The sequence below is a fragment of the Geotrypetes seraphini genome, chromosome 1 (genome assembly GCF_902459505.1).
Source record: "Geotrypetes seraphini chromosome 1, aGeoSer1.1, whole genome shotgun sequence".
Classification (NCBI taxonomy): Eukaryota; Metazoa; Chordata; class Amphibia; order Gymnophiona; family Dermophiidae; genus Geotrypetes; species Geotrypetes seraphini.
In genome coordinates this window covers 295,835,707-295,849,130 of record NC_047084.1, presented here as the reverse complement: position 1 = coordinate 295,849,130, position 13,424 = coordinate 295,835,707, and the positions used below count along the sequence as shown (strand labels likewise).

Below are 13,424 nucleotides of genomic sequence, written 5' to 3'. Positions count from 1 at the left end.
AAAGAGAAATCAGATGGATTTATAGACTACAAACCATGACACCAAAGGGATTAAACAACATGATAGATTGGAGGGTGTTTTATTGACAAATATATTTTATTTAAGTTAGCTTTTCACGCATGCGCTCATTTTATAAGGATTTAGTATTTAAACACGCATGCGCTGGCGTTTTCAATGCTAGAGCGCCATTTTTTGTCTTGTTAATCCGAGACAATACACGTAAGTCATTATACCTTAAATTTTAAATTTTAAACCTAAAGGCACTTCATCTGCATTACAGTCATAGATATAAGTACACATGAGGGTTTAAGATGTGTTTAATATGTTTTTGTATTCATTTTTTAGATAGTTGACCCCTGAAGAAGCCCAAGCTGGGTGAAACGGGTCCCGTAGGGTGTATTAAGATAAGTGCAATATATTTCTATTTAATTTTGAATATTTATTTTCACAAAGCACTTTAGAACACTTCTTTGCATATTTTGGTACTCGATGATTGATATCTGAACCCGCACATATATATCCAGTGATATCTTTGATGATCCTGGTAGCGGGTATCTGAGAGTACCTCAATTCTATTCTATAGGTATTCTTAAACCTTTAGTCATACCAGTCTATTTCAGAGTTGTTCTGTTGAAACTTTGCTTGCAATCATCCACCAGAGAGGCAATAGCACTTCAAGAGTGAGTGTGTGACGCAGTGGTTAGAGCTACAGCTGCAGCATCCTGAGGTTGTGGGTTCAAATCCCATGCTGCTCCTTGTGACTCGGGGCAAGTCACTTAATCCCCCATTGCCCCAGGTACGTTAGGTAGAGTGTGTACCCACCGGGCCAAATAGGGAAAAATGCCTGAGTATCTGAATGTAAACCACTTAGGCTATAAGTGGTATATAAATACTTTAAAAAAAATAATAATAAAAAATGCCATGGCACAAAAAAAGAACAAAGGTCACCAGAAGAGGCTTGAAGACTCAAGCTATTGCAATAGAAATTGCCAGGAATATTCCAAGAATAAGGAGGGGGCAAACCAGCATTAACAATGGAATGAGGGCCCGCAAAGGCCCATGATTCCTTTTACCACTGACCATACTGAATAGCACTTCCTTTTCTAGTGAATTCACCCTTATCACATGTCCAAATAAGTCAGTTTCTGTCTGGTAATCTTGCCTTCCTGGGACAACTCTGGGTTTATATGATCAAGAACATCTTTGTTGGTGATCCTAGCTGTCCATGGGATTCATAGAAGCAGTTGTGTAGTAAGGGGAGGTAGGGAGGGGGCGGTCCACCCCAGGCGCCATGTTGGTGGAGGCGCCGATACCCCTCCTCCTCCTCTCCTCAGCACATATGTGCCTCCCCTCCTTTCCCCTATACCTCCAGTTCGCCTCTGCGAGCAACATCTTCAACCTTTTCTTCACAACCGCATCAGCTCTCCCGCTGATGTCACTTCCAGATGCCACGCTTAGGAAGTGACATCAGAGGGAGAGCTGCCAAGGTTGCAAGGAGCACATTGAAGTTTTTACTTGCAGCGGTGAACAACTAGAGGTGTGGGGGAAGGGAAGGGGCAAGCACACAGCAGGGGGAATTGTGGAAGGAGTGGGGAGTGTAGACGAGGGTGGGGGAGAGGCACCTCCGCCCCGGATGCCTCACCCTTGCTACGCCACTGCATAGAAGTCTTCTCCAGCACCACAACTTGAAGGCGTAGATTTTTCTTCAATCTGCTTTCACGAATGTCAATGTTTTGTGGCCATATGGGAACACAATGGCAGTGATCAGCCTTTGTTTGATATTGACTGAGATGTCCTTGCACATCCATATTTGGTCCATGCTTACCATGGCTGCAAGTCCCAGTGCTAATCATGCTTGATCTCTGCTGTTAAACCACCACTGTGATCAGTGAGGGGCCCAAGGAAAATAAAGCTGTCGACCACTTCTATTTCTTCATTGTTGATCTTTATGTGGACTTTCTTTATGATGGTAGTCATGATTGATGTTCATGTTGGTGGTAGTCATGGTTGATGTTCTGGTAAAGTCCCATCTTCTCACTTTCTTCTTTCAGCTTCGGAATCAACTTCTTGAGGTCCTTCTTACTCTCTGCCAGAAAGGTAATATCATCTGCACATCTCAGATTGCTGATGTTTCTTCTGCCTATTTTCACCCCAACACTCGAATCATCTAAGTCCAGCTTACTCATGATTACTTATGCATAGAGGTTGAAAAGAAAAGGAGAGAATATGCATCTTTTGTCTTGTACCCTTTTTGATCCTGAACCATTCTGTATCTCCATACCTGGTTCTCGCTGTAGCTTCTTGATTGTAGCAGAGCAATCTGATTAACCTGATTAGGTGCACTGGCAAATCTACCTCATTCAGTGCTTTCCAAAGCTTGTCTTGCTCAACACAGTCAAAGCTTTGGTATAATCAATGGAGCACAGGTAGAACTTCTCCTGGTACTCCCTAACTTTTTCTATGATCCACCTCAAGTTTGCGATGTGATCACAGGTCCCTCTGCCCTTATAGAATCCAGCTTGGGCATCAGGAAGTTCTCGCTCAAGGATGTTGCCCAAGCACCCTGCTGGCATGAGGGATCAGGACGATTGTCCTATAGTTGATATAGTCTCTAGCATCGCCTTTCTTCAGCAGTGGGATAAAAACAAATCTTTTCCAGTCCTTTGGCCATGTGCAGATCCTCCAGATCTTCTGGTATAGCGCTCTCAGTGTGGCTCTTGGAACTGGTTTGAGCAGCTTTGCAGGGATTCCATCAATGCCAGATGCTTTCTATTGCTTTCAATGGATGTAAAACCCGGATGTCTCAGTCTATCCTCCTTTTTCTGGAGCTGTATGATAACCCTAGGCAGGCTCCATCGAGTGCTATACACTTAGTCCAAATATTTTCCACTGTTTTCATTCTGTATTTTTCCAACCAAACAAAAAAAGTAGAAAATCATTAGACTAAGTGTATAGCCCTCAAAGGAGAAGGCCCCAACTTTGTTGGTTGGGCTGAGAACTTTTCAGCGGCTGCTCGTTTGAGTTAAGTGTATTGAAGAGCATTGTTATATTTTATTCTTCAAAATAAAAGTCGGACAGAAATTAGACCCTAATTTATTACCCCATGGTAAAACAACAGATTTCTTTATTATTTTACTGCTAGAAAATTTACCACAGGATTTTTGTTATGCATTGCTGCAGGGAGGGAATGTCCCAACACAAAGGGCTCCTTTTACTAAGCTGCATTAGCGTTTTTAGCGTACGCAGCATTTTAGTGCATGCTAAACCCGTGCTACATGGTAGAACTAATGCCAGCTCAATGGTGGCATTAGCGTCTATCGTGCACGGCAATTTAGCACGCACTATTCTGCGTGTAAATGCCCTAACGTGGCTTAGTAAAAGGAGCCCAAAGTTCAGTAGGTAATAAAATTAGCCCCCACCCCCAATCCCTTAAAAAGTATGCCTTTTCTGGCTCCAGTTTCCACCTCTGATCTTTATAAAATGATCCCTTCCAATCAAAGTCTCAGCCCTATTCTCACTCCCTTATTCTTTACAATAACTCAGTCTCATTCACCCCCATACCCTCAGCACCTCTAAAAATATATCTGGTGGGTGGCAGGAGCGATCTCTGGTTGCTCCTGCCACTGGTGGTCACAGGCCTCTAGTGATCATCTTGTGCTATATTATGTTAGGCTTTGGGCTGCTACATAAGGACATATTCCCTTATTTGGTACATACAGCCCATGCAATAGTACTAGAAGACTATTGCTAAAGACCTACCCTAATGAATGTGTGATCTTTGAAAAATAAGGTGACATTAGTACATAATTTAGGGGGGTGGAGTTATCAACATGGGCTATTGTTAAGACAGGTTATTTTACTTAAACCACCAGTTATTAGTAACTAGGTCTCATTGCATAAAATGGATTCTGTGCTATAATAGCTTGACTTAGTGGTTAAATAAACCATCTTAACAGTAATCCCTGTTGACAATTATGCTCCTAAGTACTAGGATAGCAAATTAGATCCGCTTCTTTTTAACAGAAATGTGGTTAACTGTTAAAGAAGGACCAACATTGGTGGACATATGGCCTGATGTGGAACATGTGCCATGTACAGTATATGGAAAAAAAGATGGACGGGTGCCAGTAATTGTGAAGAGTCTGGTTCAGCTTAAGTTCCCTAAATATAAAGCATCTCGATATATAGAGATTTTATTATTTTCAATTGAGAATAGAAATGAGGTGGAAGAATCACTTTGCTATTGTTCCCCTATTAGGAAAGCTGACGTATTGAGAGAGTTGGGCATCTTCATTGCATATTTGTCCTTTCAATATGCTGATTTTATTGAATTAGGCAATTTGAACATGTATCTGGAGGATGTAGCAGAAAATCAGGCCACTTCCTTTCTGAATACTATGCATATGGTTGGTTCTGAGTGGAGTAGGTCACTCATTAGATGTAATTTTTACGTCAGGGAGAATTAAAAAGGGTAGGATATTTTTAATTGGTCTGTTACTCTGCTATACAAGTCATTATCTTGTGAAAGTTTCTATTCAGCTAAATGTAGAGTTACCATATGGCTCCAGAAAAAGGAAGATGGATTGAGACATCCGGGTTTTATTTCCATTGAAAGCAATGAAAGTAAAACCTGGATGTCTCAATCTGTCCTCCTATTTCTGGAACCATATGGTAACACTAACTAAATCAAAACACTATTCAGTATTAATATCTTGAAAGACAAAACAGCACCATAAACCTAATCAAAAGCTATTCTCAACCTGGATATAATTTTTTTTTATATATGAAGAGGAAAAGACTTCATGTGCCCATGGAAGCTGAGCTATGACTCCGTCTTGCTCATTCTCCTCGTTTATGGGCTATCATTAGTCAGAAAACCCTCCTTTAAGTCTAAATCCTTAGTCTATGGGAAGTCAAATATGCAAACACATTTGGTATATAAATCAAAATGTTTTTTTCATTCAGTCAAGATAAGTCATTATAAATTATTTATTTGAATAAAAACTTTTGGAATTTTTAGAGGGCTAGGCATTTGCACATTTGACTTCCCATAGAGGATTTAGACTTAAAGGAGGTTTTTTGGCTATTGATAGCCCATAAACGAGGAGAGCATTACAACTCGACAACTCAACTCAACATAGCCCAACAAGACAGCATCATAGCTCAGCTTCTATGGGCACTTGAAGTATTTTCCTCCTTATATAAAAAAAATTCATAACCAGGTTGAGAATAACCCTAAGTAGATGTCATGATAGGATGAAACATATTAGAGGGGAATTTAATGTAGACCAGATTACATGTTGATTGCTTCACAATTTGAAAAATTCACAATCAATGATTAATAACCAAATAATCATATTTGGAATGAGACTTTATGTAGTGTGCTTGATAAAGTTGACAGTCTGAGAACAACAGATGGGCAAGTAGTCTGCTAGTCCTAATAGGATTGATTGCAAAGGAGCAGACATGGTGAAGGGTTACTGAAAAATCTTTATTGTAGAATAATCAGATTAAAAGGTGCCCTTTTATCTGATTATTCTACAATAAAGGCTTTTCAATAATCATTCACCATTTCTGCTTCTTCGTCATCAATCCTTCATAAAGTTGATCCATTAACATGAGTTAGGCCATCAAGGAAGGGCATATCCCCAAGGTTTAATGATGTGTTACTGATAATGGAAAGAAAGTACAGAAGACTGGAGCAAATGTGGCACAAAAATCAAACAAATTGAATAAAAGGAAGAATGAAAGTAGTCTTTTAAGAGGAAACTATTTGTATAAAGACAAAGTTTTATGTGATTTAAAGAAGAGCACAACGGGAAACATTATCACCCACTCCTCATCCTGTTTTAGTTTTAGAAAATTAGTTAAAACGAAACTGTTCAACCGATTTGTTACCTAAGAATTTTGTCCGTTCATTACCCTTCTCCTATTCCGTTCATCATCTCTCCTATTCTGTAAACTGATATTCATTGCCTTCACATTGTAACTATGTCGCTGATTGTCCAGCTTTTCTTACAGTAAACCGCCTAGAACTTCCATGGCTTTGGCGGTATATAAGAAATAAATTATTATTATTATTGTAACATTATATCAAAGAATTATGATTGGAAACCCTTAGTATCGCAACTCCTAAGTTAAGAGGGACAAGATGATGGAAATACCAGGTGTGGAGCAATTGGCATTATTCTTAAAGACAAAAATTAATAGATTGAGAGTAATTACTTTTGAAGGGGAGAAGAGGGTAGACAGGTTGATCAGATTAGATGGGAAGATTTCCAAGCTGAAGATGAAATTTTGCTTCTAAATGAGGGTCACTGTTTCTACCAATATCTACAAGTAGTTGCAGAAGTTTGTAATGAGATGTCTGACAGGGAAAATGATTTCTTCTCAAATTGAGAAAAAGGGCAAGGGGCTTGCAATGGCATCATTGACAAATGTCTGCAACTGCCTGAGGTTCCGTCTGAACCCTACAGAAAAAGGTGCATTTTAGCAGCTTCCCAGCACATCCTTCTACATCTGCAGTATTGGATTGTGATCGCTGTTGCACAAGATATCCCCCAGCAAAATTAAACAGTATTTTCAGACCCATGGCTGAGAGGACACAGGTGGACCATGTGATGTGACAGACCATGACATATTGCCAAAGTAAGCGATTCAGTGAATCACCACAAGTCAGAGGATTGCCTAGCCCTGGATCACACTGCCCGTTGACCAAACGAGACTTGCACTTAATGTTGAATGATCTAAAAAAAGATTCAGCAGTGTGCATGGCAGAACTAAAAATATTGATTCAGGACCTCTGAAGTGACCTGGAGGACTTGGGACTCCATGTGGAGGAGACGGAGCAGCAATTAGATGCTCAAGCCCAGAGGATTAAAGTGACTGAAAATCAGCTAGAAAAGACCACATCTCTACAGTTCTCCTGGACACAGTTTTAGAAAAACTAAATGATACTGAGAATCGGGCACAACCTCACACCACATCCTGAAGAAAGCCATAGTATTTAAAAAAAAAAAAAAAATTAGGTATTTATATGAGCTGTTCAAAAAGTATCAGACCTTAATTTTCCTTGCATAAACAAATAAAGCTAGGGAGGCGTGGTTTGGTGCACGTATGTAGGCGATCCTAATGCGCATGCTTGAATTTTTTCCCGCTTGCAGAAGCTGTCAGCCGCTGACAGACTGCCGATAAGTGAGGAAGTGTAAGTGAGCGCCGTCTGATTTTCATTCTTGACAAAATGACTGAAAAAGTTGAACAACGCTACTGCATTTAATTTTGTGTAAAGCTTGGCAATTCCCAAGTGGAAATGATCCGCAAGATTTCAACAGGCCTTAGGGGCCAAAGCAAATGGGTACCACACAGATAAAGGAATGGTACAACCGCTTCAGAGATGGCCGCACATCGGTGCCCACATCAATGGAGAGTGAAGCACATTCTGGTAGGCCCTCAACATCCAGAAATGAGATTGCCATTGACCAACTGAGGACCCTGGTGATGTAGGATCATCGAATCATCAAGGGGTACTACCAAGAGGTTCTGCGTCATCTTCGTAATGCTGTGAGATGCAAACAGCCGGACTTGTGGCCAGCGGGCAATTGGCAGCTCCATCACAATAACGCACCTTCCCATTCTTCACATTTGATACGGAGTTTCCTGGCCAAACACAACACACCTGTGATTTCTGAGGCTCTCTACTCTCCCAACATGGCTCCATGTGACTTCCGGCTTTTCTCCAAGCTGAAAATGCCCCTGAAAGGGACCAGATTTCAGTCAAGAGAAAACATCAAGCAGAATGCGATGGACCAGTTGCGAGCAATCTCAAAAGAGGCGTTCCAGCGCTGCTTCCAACAGTGGCAGAACCGTTGGAAGAAGTGTGTGGTAGCCCAAGGGGAACCACTTAGAAGGAGATTAGTATAAAGTTGTTGTATCTGAATACAAGTATTTTTTATGAATAAAGGTCTGATACTTTTTGAACTGCCCTTGTATACCGCCTATCAAAGGGCTAAATTCACAAAGCAAACCGATCGTGTACCGATCGGTTTGCGACCCCTTTATGATCAAATTTCCCTCCAGCCCCATTCACTAACCTCTCCAGTGATCCACTTTAAATTTTTGGTTGATGAATCATGTCGCTTTCCAATTTGCATGCAAATGAGGAGAAACGCATGCAAATTGGAAAGCAACACGATTCATCAACCAAAAATTTAAAACCGACTGGGCTGGCCAATCAATTGAGGAAGCGACTGCTGGAGACCAGTCGAAAATGTCTAGCCAACTCTCCAGCTGCATAGAAGACCTGCTCTGCCCCAATCTGTCTCCTGCCTGCTCGCCCCGATCTTCCAGCCCTGCTCTGTCCCGTGTCTCCTGCTTGCTTGCCCCGATCTTCCAGCCCTGCTCTCTGCCCCGAGCTCCTACTCTCTGCCGCCTTCACTGCAGTGTGAGCCTGTGGGTTTAAAGCGGGGCTGCACGCCCCAGATAGGGCCTGATTGGGCAGGTTAGTGAATCTGGCCCAAAGTTATATAACAATCATGATGCCAGACTCAGAAGCCTAACAGAATGTAGTGACCCATGTTAATTCTTTGTAGATCAAACAGAGAAACAGATAAAACCTTGCCTTGCTATGGAAACAGAACAACATAAAAGGCAAGAGAGATGTCCTTTCAACCAACAGTATCTTTATTCCGTTTTGAGTTTGTTGGGGGAGAACGGGATATAAAACTAACCAAATAAATAAATAATCTGTAGTGCCACCTCGTAAAAAGAATTGGCAAATAACAGTTTGTAGACCAGGGATCTCAAAGTCCCTCCTTGAGGGACACAATCCAGTCGGGTTTTCAGGATTTCCCCAATGAATATGCATTGAAAGCAGTGCATGCACATAGATCTCATACATATTCATTGGGGAAATCTTGAAAACCCGACTGGATAGCGGCCCTCAAGGAAGGACTTTGAGACCCCTGCTGTAGACTATGCTGGGAAATGCTTCCTTTAGTTAGCCCTGAGCATAATTTGAAAAGGTGAATTTACCATCTTAATGGGGTAAAATTCTATAAAAACATTCTGCATATAAAAGGAGTGTGGGTGTGGCCTAGTGGTTAGAGCTGCTGCTGTTGCAAGTTTGATCCCTGTCACTCTGGTCAAGTTAAATAGCCCTCCATTGCCCCAGGTACCAGCAGGGCAGGTTTAATTTGTCGAAGGCCCCTAAGCACACAAGTCCACTGGGCCCCCTGCCCCAGCCCTGCCCCACCCCCACCCCTCAACACCATGCCCCGCCCCCCTGCCCCACCCAGTTCAGTTCGCTCTAACACTGAGGGAAGCCGGCACACACAGTTAGAGCCCCGCGGCTAGAGTTAAGCTTGCTTGTGGGAGAGAGCGCAGTAAGGGAGTAGGAGGGAGGGAAGCTGACCTTACCAGGCAGTTGGGGGCCCCCTGCCCTGTTTGATTCCCCCTTAATGCTGGCCCTGGGCCCCCCTGATATTTTTGGGCCCTAGGCACGTGCCTAATGGGCCTCAGTGGCGTACCAAGGGGGGGAGGGGAGGTGGTCCGCTCCGGGTGCACGGCTTGAAGGGGGTGCACAGCTGGCCAGGTCCGGGTCCTCCTGCCCTTCCTATCCCCCGGCCTGCGCCACTGCAATCTTACCTCCCCCTGCCAACAAGAAGTCTTTCCGATGTCAATTCTGACATTGGAGAGGACATTACGGGCCAGCCAGGCAGTGATTGGCTGTCCCAGAACGTCTTCTCCAATGTCAGAATTGACGTCGGAAAGACTTCTTGTCGGTGGGGGGGAGGTAAGATTGCAGGCGCGGATCAGGGGAAAGGAAGGGGAGACACGCTTCCCCCCCCCCGCAGCAAGAAGGGCAGGATGTAGGCAGGCAAGCTGGCTGGCTTTAGCGCGGCAGGGAGGGAGGGAGATAGGTAGACAGGCAGGCTGGCTTTGGGGGTGGCCAAAATCTGGAAGGTAGTGGGGGGACATAAGAAGGAGGCACTGGGGGCACTATGGACACGGGAAGGAGGCACTGGGGGCACTATGGACATGGGAAGGAGGCACTAAGTACACAGGATGGGGGCACTGGGGGCACCAAGGACACAGGACGGAGACACTGGGGGCACCATGGACACGGGAAGGAGGCACTGGGGGCACCATGGACACGGGAAGGAGGCACTGGGGGCACCATGGACATGGGAAGGAGGCACTGGGGGAATCATGGACACGGGACAGAGGCACTGGGGGCACCATGGACATGGGAAGGAGGCACTGGGGGCACTATGGACACGGGACGGAGGCACTGGGGGCACTAAGGACACAGGAAGGGGGCACCGGGGGCACTATGGACACAAGACGGAGGCACTGGGGGCATGATGGACACAGGAAGATGAGGAAAGCAGAAACCACAGAAGACAAAGGTAGAAAAAAATTTTCTATTTATTTATTGCTTTAGGAGACATATGTCACTGTTTCTGTGGTGCACTGTATGCAGAGTCCAGCTTCTTACTGGTTCAATTTAACCTTTGTCTATGTATTTCTATTTTATCCCCCCTTTTTACAAAACTGTGGAGCGTTTTTTAGTGCCAGCCGTGGTGGTAGCAGCTCTGATGCTCAGAATTCTATGAGGATCAGAGCTGTCACCACCATGGCTAAAATTCACACTACGGTTTTGTAAAAGGGAGAGGGGTTAGTTTGTGTTGACATATTCCATACTAGGCGAAGGTGTTTTCTGTGTTCTGTGTGTTCGAAAGACATGGTTTTTTTGTTAGGATTGACTGCAGGATTGATCTGTACTAGTCTGGCTTGTTTAGTTTTACAATGGGTGTATTGATGTTGTACTGCTTACTGCAGAATGTAAGATGCTGCCTTTTCCTAGGTACTCTTATGTGACGTGTGGCTTGTTACTAAAAATCATGATTTCATACAGATGGGGGGGTGTCAAAAAATGATGGGTGTCACATATGCTAGGTACGCCACTGCTGGGCCTACCCTTTAATCTGGCCCTGGGTACCAGAGTTAGGTTGTTAGCTTGCCAAGACAGCTAGGGAAAATACTTAAAGAGTACAGTACTTGATTACTATTCAGTGTATTACAAACCACTTTGGGTGACTTTCTTCATGAAAAAAAGCAGTTAACAAAAAGTATGCTTAATATATGGAAAAGGGCTCTTAGTAAAAATCATGATCAACATTCACATAGAGGGACTCTTTTACTAAAGCTGCAGCAAAAGTGGGCATTAGCATGCCCTTACACATATTTTGACCGCACGGCAAGGCCATTTTTGCAGCGGCTGGAAAACAGGAGATTTTTCTATATCCTGAATAAAATGGCCACACTAATTGCACACAGGCATGGCCATTAAACATATAACCATGTGGGCCCTTACTCACGACCCATTTTGGAGGCGGTAAGGGTCCATGCGCTAATCATTACGCAGCAATGCCTCATGCACTGAGTAGCATCCACTCTCCACCCCCCAAACGCACCCCCTTAAAGAAAAATAGGATTTTTTCCCCATGTATAAAGGCACAGTTATCATAGAACACTAGCGCGCGTCCCACAGTAAGCCTTTGGGGAAGGGGTAAAACGCGGACCTCACGGACCTACAGACCTCGCGGATCTAAAACCGCATGTCCTTAAAAATCCAAGGTCCGCGCCACTTTTAGTCTGTGGCTCTGACAGAGGTCTATGACTATTTAACTCTGACGGATCCTAGGATAGGGAGGGAAAAGCATTAGGATCTGTCAGAATTAAATTGTCCTAGAGCTCTGTCAGAGCCAGAGACTAAAAATGGCGCGGACCTCGGATTTTTAAGGATGTGACATGCAGTTCAGATCCGTGAGGTCCGCGAGGGAGCCTGGGGCCTGAGTTGAGCTGCAGGGAAAGCGAAGGCGGACTTGTCAATGCACGGATCTCGGATCTTTAAGGATGTGTGGTTTTAGATCCGCGAGGTCCGTAAGGTCCGTGAGGTCCGCGTTTTACCCCTTCCCAGCCTTTGTAAGGTGTGGTAATGCAAGTTAGCACTTATCAGAGTTTGGTAAAAGGACCCCATAAATAGGTGTGTTGGCAAGATGACATGCGCACATATGTATGCTGTATGTAGACCGAGGGGTATCCACAGAGTTAGAATTGCAATGGGTGCAGGTGTTTTACATGTAGGTTTACTTTACCCCTTCCTTAGGACAGGTGTAAATTTGTGCCTTAGCATAGGTGTCCTATAGATGCTGATTCTGAGAACTTTTTTTTAACATTTTACTCCCTTATGGTCCTATAAGCCACTTCAACAGAATCGCAGTAGACTATAAAAAAAAAAAATAAGAAAAACTAACAGATTAAAGAAATGCTAGTATAGATACTTAAGAAATAAATAGATCCGGCAAGAACGAATTGGTCTCCGTAAGTGTGGGTTCATTTTTCACCACAACTGTCATAAACCCCCCCCCCCCCCCAAAAAAAAAAAACAAAAAACAAAAGGGCCAGACTGTGGGCTTCAGAAACTTTCATTTCACTTCTCCAAATAGTTCAAAAACAGCCATCTAGAAAGGTTATTATTACTATTATATTTTTAGCTCCACCAACAAAACCCAGGGGCACCAAAGTCAGAAACCGGAATCAAGAGTCAGGCAATCAAATCAATGACATCGGGCTAAACCGTTGCAGCTCCCTCTGGTCCGGGCGCTGTCCCGAAACGCAGCAGGAGGCGCGGCGCGGCTAAATCTGATCTGGACTCTCTCGAAAGGAGCGCAGCTCAGTTAAACCTAACCCGCTCTGCTCGCCAGGGAAGGAGCGCGGCTTAACTAAATCTAATCCGCTCTTACCTCGTCTGCTGGCTCCTACATTGGGCAGCGGGCAGAAGCTGAGCAGCCACAGAAAGCCAAAGCACGTCCCAAGCTGTAGGGCTGCGGCCAAGAGCGCTCCTCTCGCCCCCATCCCCTGCTGCCCTCTCCTCCAGCCTTCTATTACCCAGCTGTTGCTCTCCGCTTTGCTGTCACGGCCCCGGACCCTCCCCGCCCCTCCTCTCTACGGGGCAGCATGCAGCCTTGCAACTGCCGGAGCTTGGGCAGAGAGAAGCGAGTTTGTAATAGGTTCGGGGAGGGGGGGGGGAGGAATTGTAGGGGGAAGGTCAGAGCACATTCTTTGGCTCCTGATTTACAGAGGCGAGCAGCAAGTTTCTTTTTAGGGCTTTGGCGGAGGTAGATCGTCAGTTGAAAGAAAATAATAATTAAAAAAAAAAGAAACCGAATTGCTGGAGGAGGCCAGCTGCAACTTTGTTTTAGAATTTATTTTTCATTGAAGAAGAAAAAAAAAAAAAAATCCCTGCTTCTTAATCTCTGTTTTGAGTTTCCAGAAACTAATATGAATGGGACTCATTTTCCAAGGGTGTTATTTTGTTATTTTATGAATATGATCTGCTGAGCAAAAAAAAGGTACTTTAC

The 13,424-nt window shown here is 44.0% G+C and overlaps 1 protein-coding gene across 1 annotated transcript in view; it reads right to left on the bottom strand.

Moving 5' to 3' along the window:
* LOC117364557 (disintegrin and metalloproteinase domain-containing protein 33-like) overlaps window positions 1-12,979 on the bottom strand; it is a 313,992-nt gene extending 301,013 nt beyond the window's left edge. The window contains exon 1 of the mRNA XM_033953874.1: window positions 12,807-12,979. Within this exon, the coding sequence (XP_033809765.1) occupies window positions 12,807-12,918 (112 nt within the window). The 5' untranslated portion in view covers window positions 12,919-12,979. The remainder of the gene's footprint in view (window positions 1-12,806) is intronic.
* Window positions 12,980-13,424: the final 445 nt, after the last annotated feature.